This window comes from Triticum aestivum, chromosome 5D, assembly GCF_018294505.1.
Source record: "Triticum aestivum cultivar Chinese Spring chromosome 5D, IWGSC CS RefSeq v2.1, whole genome shotgun sequence".
Lineage (NCBI taxonomy): Eukaryota > Viridiplantae > Streptophyta > Magnoliopsida > Poales > Poaceae > Triticum > Triticum aestivum.
Window position 1 is genome coordinate 386,049,691 of NC_057808.1, and position 14,105 is coordinate 386,063,795.

The window sequence follows — 14,105 nt, forward strand, 5'->3', positions numbered from 1 at the left end:
CCAGCCACCGTAACCGGAACTCCCTGATATTTTCCTCGCCTTCGCTTCTACCACAGTTTTTTCCATCATGGACGGCCCAAAGAATGTCATGCAGCTGCGTCTCCGGCCCGCCCAGGACTAAAAGCTCATTTTCTGTCATGATTTTTTGTCATAGAAGTAGGACCCCCACCATATCTATGATGATACCGGGTTTTGTCACAATTATTGTCATAGAAGTGTCGTAAGTATGACAGAATTTTTTTTTGTTCGGCCCAAAATGTCACGGATGTGTCTTTTTTTGTAGTGCATCTATCCATGGACGAATGTATTGTAAGTTGCATGATTCGTTCAAGCATAATTTTGAGGATTGCAACATGTTTCGTCAAATAGTTAAATCGGCCATTGAAAAATGACGATTGAACTTTGTTGAAACACCAAGAGATGACCAGTCTATTCCGATTGGTCCCGATGGCAAAAAGTTTTTGCATCGGCTGCTTCAAGCCGATTAATTTAAAGAGAAGGTAAAAACTGCAGGTGATGGGATCAAGCTTTCAAGTAAAGAAGTTGTTGAAGAGTATAATAAACATAAACTTGAGGGCGAGCACTCCATCGAAGCTACAATGAAGACGCCAAGGACTGGGGGGCAGCAAGCAAATTCAGAGATCGGTGCAAGCACAACCAAAGAAAACGAAGGCCGAAATAAGCGCAAGGGTAAGAGATCAAAAATCACTTTCATAGAGTTATTAGCTAAATATCAAAAAGCAAGTGAAGAAAAAAGTGCTTATCGGCCAAGTAGTGCAAAAGCATCAAGATCACCCCCTAGGCGCAAATATGAGGATCAGTATTGGCAAAGTGAGAATTTAATGCAACATATTCATATCCTTATTTTGGGCCACCGATGCCAATGCCGTGGATGCATCCCTATGCTCATGTAGATCCATATTCATCGTGGGACATGTATGATACAATGGCACATTCTCCATTATATTTTAGACCATCTAACCATTATTATGCAGCTCCAAGAAGATCAACGTTCAGTGAGTAGTCACATGTTCAAGACCGTTTCAATAAGAAAGAATCGATCCGGAGCTCAAGAAAGAAGAAAGAGGTGATCAAAAAAGTATATCGAGTTAAAAAAGATGGTCGCAAGAGTGCCAATTCAGATTTGATCTTAAAGGATAAAGAGCCAATTAAAGTGTTAACATTGGCTACTAAAGGCAACGAGATGAAGCAATCAATTGTCGAGAATCAAAGTGCCAAATCTGAAAAAAAGAAGTTGAAAGTGCACAAGGTAAAACAAAAATTGTCAGTAGTTCAAACAAAATCACAGCCGGGGCGCTCACTGGGCTTATCGTATTGGCAAAAGAAGAAATTACAAAAACTTAGTGCACAAGAGCTCCAAAAGAGAAACACGGCATGGGTTTCCAAAGGAATAATCAAAACAAGAGTGATGTGCAAGGTTCCATGGCAAGAAGTGCGACTAAGGTAAAGAAGGAAAAGAGTGAAAATTATGAACGACCAAGCTGAAGGTTTCAACGTCTTCGGTGCACACATTATCCACATTCTCCAACTATACCATTGATGCTGATGACATGGAATTCATCCTCAGGTATGACTGGTTACCCTCCATGGACTTATTTTGATCCATGGACACAATATAACTTCTTACAACATGCAGGGGTTTTACCTCATCACCATACATTCGATTAGCTGTATTTTGTTGCTAATCAAAGTGGCTGATATATAACTATCGCCCTAAGCAAATACATGGACGATATATAATTATTGCCCTAAGCACATATAAATGGACGATGGAGTGTTGCCGTCGTCCTTAGAACAAACTCTGGGCAAATTATTTTTCGGCATCCCGACAAGGCTCTTGCCGGGGAGAGCCCACCTTGTCCCTTCGCTCCTCGCGCCTCTGGCTTGGAGCTGCTCTGGTAGTCTTGTCTCTTCGCTTCTTCTGCCCCGCCGAGCGTGGCCGCAGGCGTGTGGCTGCGACTGCCCGTGCACAAGTAAAGGGGTACAAAAATGGACCCCTACTTTTGTACACCGACAGGCCCAGGGGTGTTGCGATTTGCCAAACCTAATCATGCGTCCGGATTTTTTGTGTGCCCACAAATCAAGAAGAAACAGACGGGAGGTGGCTTTTCTTTGGAAAGAAATCAATGGTCGATGGGAAATAGCGAAAAGATTTGATTGCGATGCGATTTCATTATTGTTGTTTATGGAGGTTTTTTGTGATGCGATATATTTTGGATGGAAGGTTTTAAACCCACCCTTCGATATGATTTGATTGACGTCTTATATGGAAGGGTGCAATGGAAAGATGGAAGGTTTTTTTTCTCATGGAACGTGTGGGTCTGGTGATGAATTAAAACCGGTGTTGGTTTTCGGAGGGAGGGGGAAAATCGGTGGGAGGGAGATCGCATGGTGGGGCATATATCGATCGCTTGGGGATACCAACGAAACCAACGAACGACGTACGAACTGAGACATTAGGAGTAGAGATAAAGCATTATGAAGTAACCACTCCGTACAAGAAGTTCAAGTGCATAAAAAAATAGTCTGTTGCAGCATCGACACAAACATGCCAAAAAACATAAAAGAAAAAAAAAAGAATACCACCACAGGAGTCATAGCTTCCATCATGTGATCAAATTGGTCGCAATCCCTCTGCCTAGACCGTGCCTCCTTCATCCTTTTATTTGTGGGTGAGACTTGTATTAATCAAGGATCCAGGGAATTACAATTTAGCTTACACAAGTCCACAATCTTCGCAGGACCAGAGCTCAACCAAACTACTGTTCTACCTTCAGTTCTAACAATTTTAGCTAAATAATCGCTAACCACATGTTTGGTTATAGTTGATATGAATAACACTAGTCGTACGAAAGGGACATCAAATGTTTGATCTCATTCGCCAAGGAGGCGAATATAGACCTATATGTGTCCTTAACCATATTCACTGCCACTAAAGAATCCATTTCCACGCAAATCAGCGGCTTCGTTCGTTGGATAGTAAGAGAAATACCCTCCATACAAGCACATAGGTTTTTTTTCAGGTGGAAGCAAGCACATAGTTTGGCCTCAAGTGCATCTCAACAGGAGAAGAGATCCCTGCAGGAAGATAAAATATGTTTGAGTAATTTTAACATGCTTCCTCTTACCTTCTCTTTTCACATGAAAGAGAGGAAGGTAAGAGTTAATCAGACCACTAATTAATCATATCAATGGCTTAGATCTATTATGTACTTTTACCTCTCATGGAAAAATGGAGGTAAGAGAGAGCATGCTAAAATTTGTCAAATTTTTTTCCAAGACAATCGCGCAGAACCATGCTTGTTCCTGCCCGACCTTCCTCTGTCCATGATCCATTTGTATTGAGCTTGACCCAACCCGCAAATGTGGCTTCCTCTCTTTTTTCTCCCCTAACCCTAGACGGCTAGGGTAAACTCTCCCCTTCAGACTTCACCTGAAAGGCCCTGGATTTGCCTCTCCTCTGCCCGTCGCTCCGGCGGCCGGTGGCGAAGAGGGGATTCCGGTGTCTCCGATCTGGTTAGTAGTCTAGGTTAGGATATTTTTTCTTAGTTCTCGCAGGTGTGGCGCTCGGCGGATGGCAAAGCTTCTCCTTTGACTTTGTCTTCCGGGCTTCGATTCTTCTCGAGTTCGTCAGTCTGGACGTAGTCAACGGAGCTCCGACGTATATTCCTGCCATCTCTTTGGGGCGGTGAGGTTAGCGTTTCTCGTCATGTGGCGAGATTTGGTGTTAGGTACTTCACATCTATGCAAGAGTTCAACTGGGGCGACTACGACTCTAGAGTGATAGTCCTTAAGAGCATGTGCCTGAAGACTTCTCAACCGTCATAGACAAGGTCAACGGCAACGGCGACATGTCGGCGGCCCGTGGCGGCAGCAGTAGTGGTTTTTCGGTGGTTTTAGAATCTCGATGTAAATTTTATTATGTTTGAGATGCTTTGTACTTCCGGTAAACTTTTATAATAGATATGATGTTTTTTGCAAAAGAAATCTCCGACGAAAAAATAATCCAGTTTTAGTTAATTTTACAGGAATTAGGAAATGTATAAAAGGACAGGATCGCCCCTGGCAAAAATACCCTAAAAAGACACGCTCTGCCCTGTTCGGCCCGTTCGCCCAGCTCCGAGTCCCCGTCCGACAGTCCCTCCGCCGCCGGAGCTCCTCCGCCACCCCCGCCGTTATCGCCGGTCCCCTGCCGCCCTCTTCCCCGCACGAGCCCGCCCTACCTCTCTGCACTCTCCTCCTCGCGGCCCCGTCCATCCTTCTCCTAGGCTCCCCAATCCTGATTCCTGATTCCTGTAAAGAGCGGAGAGGGGAGAGCAGCGAACCCGTCACTCCCGTCTTCCCCGCCGCGGCGGCGCGCCGTCACCGCTTCTCCCAGCAACCTTCACCCACACTCCTCCCCAGACCTCCACAACCCTATCCTTCATCGTATTCTCCACAAATCCTCCCAATCGAAGCTGCTTATTGCCGTCACACCGCCGCCATTGTTTGTATCCATCCTCCCCTAGCATGGTGGCTCTACGGTGCAGTGGAGGCGCCGCCGCACACATGGCGGCGCATAGAATAAAGGCCCCTCGGAACGGAGATGGCCGCAGCGCCATTCTTCCCATGCGTGCCGGGATCAGGGAGCTTCCGCTGAGGGCTTCCTTGTCACCGCCCTCGGTGTCTCCACGGACAGTGGTACAGTAACTATTTCCCCCTGTTTCACTTTGGTTAATTCCATGAGAATTACTAATTCGGATGTTCTCCTGAACTGCGGCCTCCACTCTTCAGCGCTGCTCCGTTTTTCGTCGTCGTCGTACGGGGGGACATTGCTTCCAGAATAGGGGAATGACTGAGGGATGGGAGGCGCTGAAGGCGGCGACTGCCGACATGTTCCGGCCCCTGCTCCTCAACATTTCCGACATGCGCTCTCTCAACACAGTTTACGACCTCGAAGACTACCAGATTGACATGCTCTTTGGTGTGCTTCAGTTGTTCCCACATGCGATTCTGATATGCTGTCTCTGTACCCTGCTTTTCTTACTGAATACTGAGTTATCTTTGCCTGTAGGTGCTTTTGCTGGACTCGTTGGTGTTTACCAACTGTGGAGGGCAGCCCCTCACATCTTTGTTGATGCTGCTCTTGGCTACATCATATATAAGCTCAGTGTTGTATCATCAGAACTGCATCGGCTGCGGAAATCCAATAGTTTAATTAACCGGCTGAAATTCGGTATTTACTCTTTTAACTGAACTAATGCTCTGTGCCTTCTCATGACTGGCTCATTTTGTGGTGGGGGTGGGTGGGGAATAAGCTGATGTGTTATGCCATTCTTGGACCTATAACAATATTCATAAATGCAGCAATGTAACATCTTTCATGTAGTGTACTTTTGTGCTGCAAGTAAAATCCTGAAGTCAATTGTTATACACAATAAGTCTCCTAGAATCTTACAAATACTAATGTAGTTACATGTAGAAAGAAGCTGGATCATTGTACCAAAATCTCATGGTTACATAACTTGATCCATTACGAAGCACCAGCAGAATGTTATCCTTCGTAGCATGAATGGATTCCTGGTATTCCTGTAGTGAGCAAAAGTCAAACTGAAAGAAAAAAATATACTACTGTATTAATCTTGTTGAAGCTAGGTCTCCACATTTGAAGCTTACGTTTCAAATAATTCTATAGCCACTATAATGGAATATATCAGTATCCGATTAACTCAAATGTACAAACATTTTGAAATTATAATGCATATCCTATCATTGGCTCAAGTAGTGCCATTACTTTTGCATGTCCATCCTTACCTACTACAGTACTACTTCTAGAGACAACACTTCAAGATCTTATATTTAATGAATAATTTCCAAACAACAAACTGATGGCTGTGTGGTGTACCATAAGACAGCCTGATTAAGAACTTGCGATTGTAAAAGTCACCAGTTATTAGTTCTATAATCATCATTTGACCTTCTGGATTCCTTGTTCAACAGCTTTCCCACACAGAAAATAACAACAACATTAAGTATCAATTTTGACCTTTAATCGCGTCTATCGAAATTCAGAACAGATCTTCACCTTTGCAGATCGCATGCCATTTTGCTTTGTTGTTTGTAATGATTTAAGCTACCTTTTCTCATCATATGTGGTGCTTATTGAAAACTTTTCGATGCAGGGTTCTTGCTTTTCATGGCCCTTAAGGATTTCAAGAATAAATATGTACTTCTTGATATTGTCAGGTCAGTATGCATTGTAAGACTTCTTTGTTTGGTAATTAAGTGCACCAGCTTTAAATTGTTTGGTATCCTCTACTAATTGTGAACTTCCGTTATAGAACTAGTTAATGTGGTAGTTGCATCACCTATAGCAAGATCACTGTACGTAAATAGTTAATGTTACAGACTTATAGTGGAGTAGATAACCTGTAAGACTGTAACCATTCTTTCTCCATCTATAATAAGGGACACAATATCAACTATTACTATATCAAAAGAATTATGCTGACAAGTAGGATATTTGGAGATACACTACTGACCCAGAAAAATGTTGTTGGGAAACTAACTAGACTTGAGAAATCTCAATCAGAACCAGAAATACGTTTCAGTGAAATCTACATCCAAAATGAAGAGAAAGGTTGAAAGGAGAGAGGAGTGGAAATTATATCCTGCAACAAAATGTATTATGAATATTATATGCACAAAAAAGACCGGATTTTCTTCTTGGGAAAAAGGACAATGAAAATGAAACTATTCCTGGAGTCCAAAGTAACTTTTCTTTACCAAATTTCACCATCTTCCATGGGAGCAGGTTACTGTATTACATGGTCACTTATAACATGTACCAGTCAAAGTCGAAAACCATTTTTGGTACTATTTATCGAAACTGGATGTTGAGATAGTTCACTGTGATGGACTAAAATAGGAGAACACAAGTTTATCAGAAACAGGATTGACCACGAGAATCTAGGAGCTCTGGAAATATGTTGTTCTCTTCTGTCGCTTCTCCTTTCAATACAGAAGATTGCAGATTCTGGTTTATAAGAATAAGGATGAAAAGAACTTGAAATACATTAACCATTATATGATTTCTTCATCTGGTAGCTGCATCCCCTGCAAGGCTGGTTTATGTTGGTTTGAAAAAGGATCACAACACAGGCACAAGAAACTGCCTGCATGTTAACATTATGTTGGCATAGTTGCAGTGGGAACAAGGATGTTGTCTCTGGAGCTAGATCTTAAGTAAGGGCATGCTTTCATGTATGGCTAGTCCCTCTTGTAAAATATTTGCCGTCAAAATCCTACCATACAAAGCTAACCAGATGAGAGCTTTGTGTTAGCAATCGCTTCTCCTTGGCCATACATACTGTATCTGGCTCAAAACATAATATTCTGGTTGTCAAGCATTCATTGCTGTCACCAAATCCATGTTGGTACATCTACAGCGGTTTGATATAGGCACATTGATGAGAGGGCTTGAAGCTGCAACTGTTGAGCCTGGCCATCTCATTTAAAAGTGTGACTGGCCAAACAGCAGTCTGTGTTGTTTGGTAAGAGACCTGCTACCGAAATATTTTTGCAGTTATACATGCCATCTAGTGGGAGACATAACTATCACATCCCATGCCGAACGCCTGTTCTGAAGCTAGTGTCATAATTCATGGCCAAAAGATAGAGGTACTCTTCATGATGGCAGACAAAGGACCAAGGTGCTATAACACGTTTTTGAATTTTCATCTTGGATTTGTCTGATCACCTTATTGGTCTCAAAGAGCAATGATGTGTTGAAGGCCTATTCCCGAATTTTGAATCAATTCAGAGAGCATCACAGTTCAGGCTGCATGTGGACAAAAAAAAGCACTGGGTCTTTTGGAGGAGAATGGCTTGTTAGCACTTTGGCTTTGACCTATCATTGAATCATTGAAGCAGGCACTCATCTACAGGAACAATGCCCATGGATTTTCTCCTAGTTATAGTTCATTATCTTGATTACCTGTTGTAGGAGCTTACACAAACATACATAGTACACTGTTCTTGTTAGTGGTAGCACATCCTTGGCAATTGTAATCCTTCCCCAGAAAGATATCTGTTTTCTGTTCTCCATTGGTATCTTATCTATTAGAGGCTGGTAATCACCGATCAGTTTTGAACTGTGAATCATATTAGAAGTCCTCGGTAGATAAGAATTGCTACACCATGCAGCATCCAATCAAAGTCTTTATATTCAATTGTTCAGCTATCCCTAATATCAGTATGATATACATTGGACCTAAGATTTAGTTAGAACTAACTTTAATGTTCCCTAAATAATTCGTAGCAATTATACAGCCTTTCTTTTACATTCTTTCACTGTTCTTACCCATGTTGCCATATTTGGTTTATCTAGTAGTGCTCTAACTAAAATGGTATTTCATGGTAGGTTGCCGCTTTTCTTTCTGTACGTTGGTACATTCATGTTCGACGTGGCGGGATTGAAGAAGTATGGAAGGCGAGTTCTGATTTCTTTTGTTAATCTATTGAAAATGAGAGGCGGAATAAAAGAAATATTCAGGATTGTGTGGTATCCTGGCTACGTTTCTCCATATGATGATTCTTTTGGCCGGAGATGAGCCTCAGGGTTCTGTCTGTTATGAGACCTCTATGTGAAAACTTGATGTAAGGCAGGTTTAGAAGTTATGAACATTCTTGTTAATAACTAAATGCCGGATGTAGGGGAGGTGTTATGTAAACCTGAAAATGAAATTCGAACACAAGGACAAATGCAGTATTTCTTTCACCGCATGTCAGTTTCATATCTTCCAAATACTGATCCACCGACTTCTCATGGACAGGGTGGTTTCCACATGATTATTTGCTTTTAAGTTTGATGAATGCATGACAATTCTTTGAAAACAAATGAACTGTTTTTAATTTTGAGATGATAAACCTCATTTCAACTTATGTACTATTTGTACTATTTACATGATGTCATCTAAAGTTGATATTATTAAGAGGCTGTTCTGATGAAAAGTATGTTGATTTCAGGGTGGTTTCCGCTAAATACAATGCAAAGTTACCTTGATCATATACCATTTTTTGTTACAATGAAAAGGCACATGCACGCATCATCACATGCCCTCTCTAGAAAACGCAAGCCAAACGAGGTAGCTCCACGATATGCCGCTCCGTAAAAGAACGAGAATTTGTGTACAACTCCTTGTTTTTTGTGAAGCTCTTCAGGGGTGCTCTAAAAAACTCTAGAAGCTGGAGTTGGTGGAAAATTATCCACCACTGCCACCAGTAAGTGGATACCAATCAAATAGTCATTCTTGAAGCTGGAGCTAGATGGAATCCAAACATTATCTTTGGTAAAGCCACAACTCCTCTATGGAACTAAGTGAATTTGGTGAAGTGAAATTGATTTTGATGGAACAGAGATGTCCCATATAGGCCCTATAGCATGCCTAGTAGAAATACACCGATGTTAAATTCACATCACCGCCACTTCAAACCGTGAAGTTGTGTACCCATGATCTTCTTCGACGAAAGATCGACTTTTCTCCAAAAATGTGCCGTTTATGCTCTTAATTTTAAGACCTAGATACACTCCAACATCCAAAAAAATCAACGGGAAATGATACATGAATCATTTTAGTTTACACCTATCTAGAAGATTGATTATCATCACTTCTCATCGACCAATTGATGTGTACGTGGAAAAAGAAAATATCAGGTGGAAACCGTGTTTACGACGAAAACTCTATGAAACCACGTTTCAAAGTTTTCAAAGAAACTAAAAAAAGAATAATGCTAGCACAGTGATAAACATGTGGAATGTCAAGTTTGAACTCATGCTCATTTGTGAGGTATGTACAAAAAATCAACTGAATATTAGTTTGAACTTGGACATCTTACATGCTTACGAAACATCATCCTCCCAACATATTACATTCTGTTTCACCTATCTTTCGATCTCGCAATATTCAACCCCTCCTGTAGCTTTCACTCGTTTGCACCGTATTGTCGTTGCCATTGGATGTTTTACCATCTCGAGGACCATAGGGAGAACCATTCTCATATGTTTCTTCATACCCAGCACGTCGCACCCCACCGAAATAAAATAGACGATGAAGATCGCTACCCTGCGTCACAGTTGATAGGATGCATGCATGTTAGCCAAACCTTCAATCAATTGCATAATCATTGACATGTCGACGATCCTAGAATGGACTAGGCTTTGTTTGTATAGCTATTCAAAATATTGAATCTGGGCAGAAAATTTCCTTAAGAATCTTGGATATCAAAGAAAATGATATTTGGACACATGTCGTGGTCTCCAATAACATACTGCAAAGAATTTCTTCAAATTTACGCTTTTTACACTTTTTTTAGATGCAGGGGACATGACTTATCCACTCCACACTTTGATAATATAACTGGTAAAGTTAGATTCAATAAAATCTATTATAGAGTTTATAAGAGTAGTTCTCAGCCTTATCCGACCAGGTACAATTCACGAGGCAACATGCAACAAACCGGAGATGTGTAAATCAACAAAGAATGTGATCTGCTCGCAAAGGAAGAATGATCAACATTAATTAAACGAGTAACTTTTTTGGTGTTGACAGACATTATGGGCTAGTAGGAAGTCAAATTTATCTCTTAGTACCAACCTGATATAATCACCAAGGGGCACAGTGCTTTTGCTACGATATTTGACAAGTAGAGCGATGATTATACCTGCGCAGATAACACGTATAATTGCAAAGGTTAGTAAAAAAACACTCCAAACTGTGGAATCCTGCGGTGAAGTACTTTAACAGTAAGGTAAAATAATGCAATTAGTTACTGAGATACTCTGAAAACCTTACTTGGTTTAGAGAGACCCTAAACCCTAAGAAAACCCCAAGAAAGAAAGCATCCAGGTGGGGGAGATATGGACTCACCGAGTTTAATCCGGATTATCCAGTCGGGGGAGAAGCCCCGCCGCCGGACGTTGGCCGCGATGGCGCTGAGCTTGTAGAAGGCGTAGTACATGGCAATCTCGATGCACGTGGAGGGACTAAGCTTCCACAGTTGGTACATCCCCATACACGCCATGATGGCGCCGAAGGGCACGCCGATGTGGAACTCCTGGGTGTCGAAGACGCTCTTGAGGCTCCTCAGGTCGTCGAGGAGCTCCCGGAGTGGGCGGACCACGCCGGTGACGGCGCCTATCACGGCCGCCTTCGCCTCCTTGGACTCGCGCCGGAACCGCTCGTTGATGGCGGCCCGGCTGAAGTCCGTGTTTTTGAACTCCTTGATCTCCCCGACGGTCAGCCCCACGGGATACACGACGTCGTCGAGGTCGCCCCAGTCGTCCACGTCGTCGTGCGAGCCCTCGCCATGGAGGGTGGTGGCCGCGAGCTCGCGGGTCTCCTCGACGGCCGGGCCGCTCAGAACCAAGGCGTCGGTGCCATCGCCGAGGACCATGGCCACGACATCGTGATGGTCTTCGTCGTCCACGCGCTCGCCGACGACCGTGGTGGCCGCGCGCTCGCGGGGCTCCTCGACGGCCGGGCCGCCCAGAACCAAACCGGCATAGGTTTCGTCGGTGTGGTCCACGTCCACGACATCGGAGTGGTCGTCGACGACCGGATCGCTCCGAGGCGCGCTCTCGGGATCAGAATAGCAGCGGTGCACGAGCGGGCGCAGCGCCGACAGTGACATGGACAGGGAGCGCGGCGCCGTTCGCGGTAGACGTACGCGAGCAGGGGCGGCGAGCGGGGAGAAGGGGGAGGCCGGACGCCGCCGTGGCGCGGTGCAAACCCTCGCCGCCGGCCCAAGACACGAGTATGCGCATGCGGCCGGCGACGCCATCACGTACCTGTCCACCGGCTCGTTCTGTCGTCGGACTTAATTGGTGCTGTGTCAATAAAAAAAAAACAGGACGCGTACGTGTATATGGCGAGGGGAGACTTGTTCTCGCCGTGTCGGTCATGGAAGCAACCCAGGACCCGTACGTATACATATATGGCGAGGAAACTTGTCCTCGCTGTTACTTTGGAAACTCCTTCCGTTGCGAACCAATATGTGGTTGGATGGTTAAAGAGACTCAGCCCATCAGTGTTCAAGTCCTGGTGCTCGCATTATTTCTGGATTTATTTCAGGATTTCTGGCGATGCATTTTTAGTGGGAGGAGACGTTCCCGTCGACGACGAGACGCCTACGATGACTTCATAAATTTCAAGATAACATGCCGGCTCAGTCTCTCGGAGGTGCTCATAGGAATAGGGTGTGCGTATATGCGTACATAGGGGTGAATGTATGCGCGCATGTATGAGCGCTTGCGTGTGTACTGGTGTTAAAAAAAACTCCTCGCCGTTATTTTGGCACCAAATCGTTTCCTAAAGTTTCCTGGACACTTGTCACGTTCCAAACTTTCTGGTAGATTTTGCATGTGTGTACAATTTTTTTTAGTACTCATGTGTGTACAATTGTACTCCCTCCGGTTTGTACTCCACGTTGTATGATTTGTATGAAGTCAAAGTTCACAAAAATTGATCAATCAACTTTATAGAGAAATATATCTAATATCCACAATGTGAAACCGATATCATTTGATGTGCCGTGAATATAATTTTCATAGTATGATATAACTAGAGTATTGCAAATGTTGATATTTTTTTATATAAATATAGTCAACTTCAGACAAAACTTATATGCAGAGTAAACTTGACCGGAGGGAATACTATGTTTATTAATTAATACGATATGTGTCCGGTTCAAAAACAAAAAAGCTCGGGAAAGCTAACTGGCTGCCTCGCCGGGACTGGATTGCATGCGACCGGGTTTGCCCGGCAGTTTTGGGTCACAAAGAAGGCTCTTCTATGGTGAACCAACCTATGGTTGAGATGGTTAGGTGGACAGTGGTATCCTTAACCCACCAGGGTTCAAATCCTGGTACTTGCATTATTCCTGGATTTATTTCAGGATTTCCGGCGATGTGCTAGTCTTTCGGAGGTGCTCATAGGGGTAGGGTATGCGTGTGTGTGTTTATAGGGGTGAGTGTATGTGGGTGTATATGAACGCTTGTGTCTGTACTGATGCTAAAAAAAGCCTCTTCTATGGCAGTTTCTGGCTGCTCTTGCCGCAATTTTTCCTTCCCAACATGTTTTCGCTTTTTCGGTGGAGACTTCTGATTCCTAATTCTCGATGATGTGTTCACGTTCCCGGCGGCGACGGCAAAGCATCTTCCCAGGCCCTGCAACGATCTTGGCCCAATCAGATGTCCGCTATTTTGCTCCAAGCGTCGCGGATGTAGGTTGCTTGCCATCTCTATGACCTAGGAGAGCATGCGATAGAGCTGGGGATTCAACTTCTGCTCGATTCATGGGGCTCGGCCATTGTTCGAGGGGCCCCATGTGACTTGCTTAAATTGGCTCTGCATGGGCTGTATGAGCTCTCAAAATCATGGGGCGGAATCAGTGTCAATGGTGATGTCCCTAGGCGTTGCTTGGTACTCCCTTGTAAAGAAATACTGTATAAGAGCATTTAGATCATCACTATAGTGAACTAAATGCTCTTATATTTCCTTACGGAGGGAGTAATAATATGTACAGACTCTAAGCTCCCTAGGAGGAAGACTGCTTATAAATTTCCTTAAAAGTAAAAGTGAGATCAAAACTACCCATGCTCTAAAAAGCCGAAAGTCAAGTGGGGCAATTTCTTAGGGGATAACTACCGACGGTATCTACAGCCCCTCTCACCCTCTTGGTAGTGGCCACAAGATATAAGATATACTATATGCATAGTGCATACAAAGAACGGATGGCTGTTAAGGCATAGTACATACAAAGAACGGTTTAGGGTCGAGGAACCTCCTAGCTTTATTTTGTCTTTGTTAGTCGATGATGTATATGTGATTTGAGCAATAAAGTGAGCCATGAAGGCATTCCCTCAAAAAAAAACCGGATGGCTGGTAAGGCAAATTATGCGTAAAGCGCAAAATCATCTTGGAAACCACGCCACAAACAGCTATAGTGGAAGATGCTTGTTTTTTTTGAAGGTCACCGGGGAGGGCAAAGCCCTCCACCTGAATTTTCTTTTTCTATTAGATTCACACCCCCGGGGGGGAGACAGGA

The 14,105-nt window shown here is 43.6% G+C and overlaps 2 protein-coding genes across 2 annotated transcripts; one reads left to right on the top strand and one right to left on the bottom strand.

The window, feature by feature from the left end:
* Positions 1–4,105: 4,105 nt before the first annotated feature.
* On the top strand, positions 4,106–8,808 carry LOC123121991 (uncharacterized). The gene is made up of 5 exons (XM_044542097.1): positions 4,106–4,701; positions 4,795–4,984; positions 5,075–5,236; positions 6,183–6,246; positions 8,423–8,808. Exons 1-5 carry the CDS (start codon positions 4,531–4,533, stop codon positions 8,610–8,612), a joined length of 777 nt encoding a protein of 258 aa, XP_044398032.1. The 5' UTR covers positions 4,106–4,530; the 3' UTR covers positions 8,613–8,808.
* Positions 8,809–9,819: 1,011 nt separating this feature from the next.
* On the bottom strand, positions 9,820–12,349 carry LOC123125045 (uncharacterized). Its single transcript, XM_044545581.1, has 3 exons — positions 10,929–12,349; positions 10,656–10,722; positions 9,820–10,124 (listed from the first exon to the last, which is right to left on the bottom strand). Exons 1-3 carry the CDS (start codon positions 11,839–11,841, stop codon positions 9,944–9,946), a joined length of 1,161 nt encoding a protein of 386 aa, XP_044401516.1. The 5' UTR covers positions 11,842–12,349; the 3' UTR covers positions 9,820–9,943.
* Between the last annotated feature and the right edge of the window lie 1,756 nt (positions 12,350–14,105).